The sequence below is a fragment of the Aegilops tauschii genome, chromosome 4 (assembly GCF_002575655.3).
Source record: "Aegilops tauschii subsp. strangulata cultivar AL8/78 chromosome 4, Aet v6.0, whole genome shotgun sequence".
NCBI classification, from domain to species: Eukaryota; Viridiplantae; Streptophyta; class Magnoliopsida; order Poales; family Poaceae; genus Aegilops; species Aegilops tauschii.
The window spans coordinates 489,110,170-489,116,716 of NC_053038.3; the positions used below are offsets into that span (position 1 = coordinate 489,110,170).

Genomic DNA, 6,547 nt, shown 5'->3' on the forward strand with positions numbered 1-6,547 from the left:
ATGAGATTTGGGTGATCTCTAATAAGCTCACGAAGAGACCAGGGAGTATGACGTATAAGCTCCAAACCGCGGGGTAGCCTACTGGCGGTCACGTACTGGTTAAGACTTTGAGTGAAACCTGTTCACACAAAATTAGCAATTCAAGGCATAGTCCATTGTCAAGTTGTGAATGGATGTAGCTTAAAGTTCTAGGCAGAAGTTCAACTTAACAGTCTCTGCTGAAACACTGGTATATTAAACAAGTGGTGAGAGAAGGCAAATCTCTAAATGGGTATTTGAGATCTGGTGGGGGATTGTTAGAATTAATGGGCTAGGCCCATAGCAATTTCTGAAATCTCAAAGCCCATGTGTAAAATGGCAAGTGGTGGTGCTAAGTTTAGTCCCACCCTGGAAGTTGAAAAAGAGTTGGACCTATTTATATAGTGGGTTCTCTCCACCACTCTAAGTGGTGTGTGAGAAGAGAAAGGGAAAACCACACGCGCGCGCTCGCTCGCCTCGCCTCGCCTCGCTGGGCCGTGGCGAGGCGAGGCGGCGCGTACATGCGACATGCGCGTGAATGGTCCGCCGAAATCCAGTCCGTCTCCTTGCAGGAGCGCAGCTTCCTTTTGCCGTTTTATTTTTAGGTCTTGGCAGACAAGTTTTTGATTTCTTGTCCGGTAAGTATACGAATTAGAAACCGAGTCGGTTTGGGATTGTGGTCGCGACACAATACCGCCTCTGGTCCTAATATATATACATCTACCGGCTGCGGCCAGAGACACACCGAAAAACACCTAGGGTTTTGCCTCATCTCACAACTTGCGCCGCCATCGTAGTCTACTCCATCCCAAACGCCGGCGTGCATCGGCGCGTGGGAGAGCAGGTCTCCGGAACCGTTCGTCTTTGCGATCCTGCACCGGGAGAGGACGAATTAGGTTTTTGGGAAGCGTTGTGCGCGACTGCTCAAATTCGTCATCAAGGGTCGTCTTCCGTCCAAGTCGGGCGGTGCTACTCATCGTCGTATTCATCGCCGTCAGCAGCAGATCGTCGCCAACATCGTCATCAACCCTGTCGCACCCATAATAGCTTTTTAAACGATCAGTACGTCCAACATCCTCTGTTCATGTCTGTTTCTACAGCTATTGTTACGTGTTTGCTGCTGTTATGCATGTCTTGCTGTTCTTCTAGTTTGCTAGATTTTTGCATGCTAGTATCTCTTCTAGTCATGAATTATTTACTGGAATTAATCATGAACTTGCCTAATATTCCAACAGAGATATGGTGAGCAAAGCATCCTTCATGGTGTATAAGGCTCCCATCGAGTTTGATTGAACCAATACGGAAGGTTAGACCACCGTAGGGCTAGTGACATACCCTCTAATACTGCCTTGATCTTTGCTTCAAGTGCATCAATGCAATAAAAACTGTAGCTTACATGATGCAAAGATAACCTGGCGTGTGCTAATCTCCAGTATCATACCAAAGCCTGTCGAACCAACCTCCGAAGAGAAGGACCCATCCACAGAAAGAGCCAGCCAGTCCCGCTGGTGGCGCTGGCCATGGGAAGGTTGTGAACATGCTCTGGTAAACATCTTCGTGAACATCCCATATATAATGTCACAATTTCTTTCACATACTCCGACAAAAACCCTAAATAAAATGAGTCCTAGGTTGAAGTTCATGTCGTAGGACTTACTTCAAAGATGAACACGTCTTAGTAATTTTTTTTCTTATAAGAAACAGTAGCTACCTTTTTAATGGGCTGCCCATGTGAGCGATGCCTACCTATTGCTCGCGGTAGGCAGCACATACGTTGTCTCAAGTCTAAAAAAAAAAGGTAGGCAGCACATGTACTGATATCGTTTCCGCCCCGGTTTTCCCTAGCTGTATCCGTGCAAGCAACAGACTATGGCTACCTAGCTGCCAGTCGTCCAACTCCATGCCGAATCGGTTTTGTCTCCCACGCATCCAAATCTATAAATGTGCCGCTCGATCGCCAGGGCGCAGCAGCGACAGATCGAAGCAGCACGATCGCCAGGGCGCAGCAGCGAGAGATCGAAGCAGCAACACGAACTTTGGCACGAGATCTGCGACACGGCGACACCCCACGGCGCGATGGCGAGCCGGCAGCTGCAGGTGCTGAGCGCGCTGGACGGCGCCAAGACGCAGTTGTACCACTTCAGGGCGATCGTTGTCGCCGGCATGGGCTTCTTCACCGACGCCTACGACCTCTTCTGCATCTCGCTCGTCACCAAGCTCCTCGGCCGCATCTACTACGCCGACCCCTCCAGCCCAAACCCTGGCTCCCTGCCGCCCAACGTGGCCGCGGCCGTCAACGGCGTCGCGCTCTGCGGGACCCTCGCCGGCCAGCTCTTCTTCGGCTGGCTCGGCGACAAGCTCGGCCGGAAGAGCGTCTACGGCATGACGCTCATGCTCATGGTCGTCTGCTCCGTCGCCTCCGGGCTCTCGTTCGGACACACCCCGGCCAGCGTCATGGCCACGCTCTGCTTCTTCCGCTTCTGGCTCGGCTTCGGCATCGGCGGCGACTACCCTCTGTCTGCCACCATCATGTCTGAGTACGCCAACAAGAAGACGCGCGGAGCCTTCATCGCCGCTGTCTTTGCAATGCAGGGCTTCGGCATCCTCGCCGGCGGCGTCGTCACGCTCGTCCTCTCCACGGTTTTCCGTAACGCGTTCCCGGGGCCAGCGTACCAGGTCGACGCCGCCGCGTCCACCGTGCCGCAGGCCGACTACGTGTGGCGCATCATCCTCATGCTCGGCGCGCTGCCTGCGGCGCTCACGTACTACTGGCGAACGAAGATGCCAGAGACGGCGCGGTACACGGCGCTGGTCGCAAAGAACGCGAAGCAGGCCTCGCTGGACATGTCCAAGGTGCTTCAATCGGAGATCGAGGCGGAGCCGGAGAAGCTCGACGAGATCATGGCCAGAGGCGAGGACTACGGCCTCTTCACGTCGCGGTTCGCCAAGCGCCACGGCCTCCACCTCCTCGGCACGGCGACGGCGTGGTTCCTGGTCGACGTCGCGTACTACAGCCAGAACCTATTCCAGAAGGACATCTTCGGCAGCATCGGCTGGATCCCCAAGGCGCGCACCATGGACGCGCTCGAGGAGGTGTTCCGCATCTCCCTCGCGCAGACGCTCATCGCGCTCTGCGGCACCGTGCCGGGCTACTGGTTCACCGTGTTCCTCATCGACGTCATCGGAAGGTTCTGGATCCAGCTCGTGGGGTTCGCCATGATGACCGTTTTCATGCTCGGCCTTGCGGTGCCGTACCACCACTGGACGACGCCGGGCAACCACGTCGACTTCGTCGTCATGTACGGGCTCACCTTCTTCTTCGCCAACTTCGGGCCGAACGCAACGACGTTCATCGTGCCGGCCGAGATCTTCCCGGCGCGGCTCCGGTCGACCTGCCACGGCATCTCGGCTGCGGCGGGGAAGGCCGGTGCCATCATCGGGGCGTTCGGGTTCCTCTACGCGGCACAGTCGCCGGACCCGGCGCACGTGGACGCCGGGTACAAGCCTGGGATCGGCGTGCAGAAGGCGCTGTATGTGCTCGCTGCGTGCAACCTCCTGGGGTTCTTGGTCACGTTCCTCGTGCCGGAGTCGAAAGGGAAGTCGCTCGAGGAGATGTCCGGCGAGGCCCACGCCGAGGAAGGCAACGGCGCCAATAAAGTCTGCCCGTCGGGAGAGCAGCTGGTTTGAATAGTTTTGATCCTCGAGAAGGCAACACACGCATACGTGCATGTTTGCATGCGACGAGTTTTTTTTTTGTGTGTGTCGTGACTAGAACTTTGGGTAGGTGTATACAGTAAATTTTGTCACTGTTACATGGTAGGCATCGTTGATATTACGCTTGATCTTAGCCAAAAGGGCGACAAAAATATACTTTTTGTTAGAGAAAGGAAGCATCAAGATTTTGGATCTCTTGACATTTTAAATTTTTTGCAAAGAAAAACTTGTGTTACTCAATTAATGAAGATTAGAATCAAGATGACATAAATGTTTTTAGTCGAACGATTGAACTGTCATTAACGATCGGGAGAAGATGCGTCGGTTCCAAAAAAGAGCGAGAGGCGTCGTTTGCGGATGGATCCGCACAACGGTTGGGCAAGGGGAGATTTCCCCTTAATTACATTTTGTAATTAATCTTAACATTTCCCGTAATCTATGCTTGACCATGTAGAATCATCTCACGGGATAGCACTATCATCTCAAAAGGTTCTCCTCCAAAAAGTTCTTCATGAAATCTTTGATGAGAACCTGAAACATAAACTCACAAGGAGAAATAGTGTAATGTGACGTCTTAAACAAGGACATCTCAAGAAGACACCCCCCTGACATCTGCAAGTTCCCAAGTCATCGCATACCAATTCCATGAACCTATTTCTGGAATGTAGAATTTGATAGAGGTAAATAAATCAGCAAGATTGTTGCATGATTTAACTTGCAAGATATTTATTTCCCCACTTTTTTGAAGATTATGTTAAAAACCACTTAGGAGAAATAGGCTTAATGATATTACTCTTGATGTATCATGTTTGCATCTGTGCGACACATGCCGCATTATCTTCATAGACTTTTGAAACCTCAAATACATGAAAACACATGTATGTCGATCATTTACACATAAACAATGAGTACTACACACAAATAAATTTATTCATACATAAAAATACATAGTTCAAACATAAAATTTATTCGGAGTACACATATGCTCCACAAGATCACTGAGTAGTTACATGTGCACCTGTTGATCTTGAAGTTGCAATGCATCTCTAAAAAGTTCACAACATGCTCCACGTCTTGTTCAGGAGCCGCACCTCAGCTTCTCAAAATCATGTGTGCGAGCTGCTCCTCACCCTCATCCTCCACAATAATGTTGTGCAAGATTATGCAATATGCCACAAATAATACCCAACGAGCTTGGAGCATTCTGAATGCCCTCTCCACATTCGTCATAGCACCTTTTTGCATTTGTGCAAAGTGATATTGTTTGTTACCTCATGTCTCGCATATAGTCTTCACAAATGCCACCCACTGAGGATATATATCATGGGCAAGATAATACCTCATTTTATAGTTCTGCCCGTTGATGGTATAGTTTTATGCCGGAGCATCCCCATCAGAAAGTCTCTTGAAAAAATGAGATTGCTGGAGCACATTAATGTCATTGTGAGTACCAGAAGCGGCAAAGAAAGCAAGTCGAATTCATGAATCTTTCGGTGCCACTGCTTCAAGTATGATGGTGGCCTCTTTTGTGTGACCTTGATATTGCCCACGCAAACCTTTCGGGCAGTTCTTTCATTGCCAATGCATGCATTCAACTCAACCAGCATACTTGGGAAACCTCTTGATACTCCAATTGCCAAGACAGTTGGTTCTCTTAGGTACTCAAGTCCAAACACCTTTAGCACGACACGGGCAAATTTCACCGTGGTGTGCAGGCATGTGGTCTCTCCCATCCAGATTTCAGCATGAATGCAATATGTGGCCTTACCATAAGCAAGCATCCTAAGAGCAACCATGTATTTATGTAGAGGAGATGGAAAGTTGTCCGCAACAATCTTTGTTCAACTTGAAATAGTCATCAGCCTCCTCCATGATATTCACTACGCACATGAACAAATTTTTTCTCATCTGGAAGCGAAGTCAAAAAAACCTTCATGGTATGTTGGGCCCGGAGTTTGTATAGATACTTTGCACTAGCGATCCTATCCTGGGGAACAACTCTCCTACCTTTTATCGAACACTTGAAGTTCAGAACATGTTCTTCTTGCTTCTCCACCTCTTCCTGGATGCTCATGATCATCATCATTTCAGCATCTTCATCGTATGAATCCGAAGAATCGATAAACTCTTTGTATATGAATTCGTCAATGTCCTTGTTCTCATATTTACCATTTGATGAATTCATATGATGCCTACAAATGAGCAAAGGATTAAAAAATATTCTTTGACATTTCATCGAACACATAGAGGGCGAGTTGTATGTGTGGAGGAGTTGGACATAGCTGGGCAATGTCCGATGGTGACACGGACCATGATGTTGTGGGTTGGGGCCTCTAGTGTTAGTGATGTGGGCTGGGGATGTCGACGGAGTTAAGGTGGTGGTAGAGCTACGGTGGCAACGATGCAGACGAGGTAGAAGAGAGGAGGGGAAGAGGGCAGATCAGGCTAGGTTGAGGGCAATTTGAAGATATTTGGGATGGACCCCTTATGTTAGTCCAACGCGCCGGGGTGCATCTATGCGCCGCCATCTCCGCCGCACACACGAATGTGTTTGGGGGTTGCCCGATAGTCCGGATGTATATGGATGGTTTGAGGGGTCCGGTTGGGTGGCACTTTGTTAACTGGGAGTGAGTGATGTCGGCATGAACTACTTCGGTATTTCCCTATAGAGGAAGGGATGATGCAGCGCAGCAACGGTAGGTGTTTCCCTCAGTGATGACACCAAGGTTATCGAACCAGTAGGAGAACCAAGCAACACTACGTAAACAGTACCTGCACACAAAGAGCAAATACTTGCAACCCGACGTGTTAAAGG

At 49.8% G+C, this 6,547-nt stretch overlaps 1 protein-coding gene across 1 annotated transcript; it reads left to right on the plus strand.

The window, feature by feature from the left end:
* The first annotated feature begins 2,094 nt into the window (after positions 1-2,094).
* On the plus strand, positions 2,095-3,705 carry LOC109787258 (probable inorganic phosphate transporter 1-12). Its single transcript, XM_020345816.1, has one exon. It carries the CDS (start codon positions 2,095-2,097, stop codon positions 3,703-3,705), a length of 1,611 nt encoding a protein of 536 aa, XP_020201405.1.
* The last annotated feature ends 2,842 nt before the right edge of the window (positions 3,706-6,547 follow it).

Coding starts and splice junctions, on each gene's coding strand:
- LOC109787258 (XM_020345816.1), top strand. CDS start 2,095: ATGGCGAGCCGGCAGCTGCAGGTGCTGAGCGCGCTGGACGGCGCCAAG.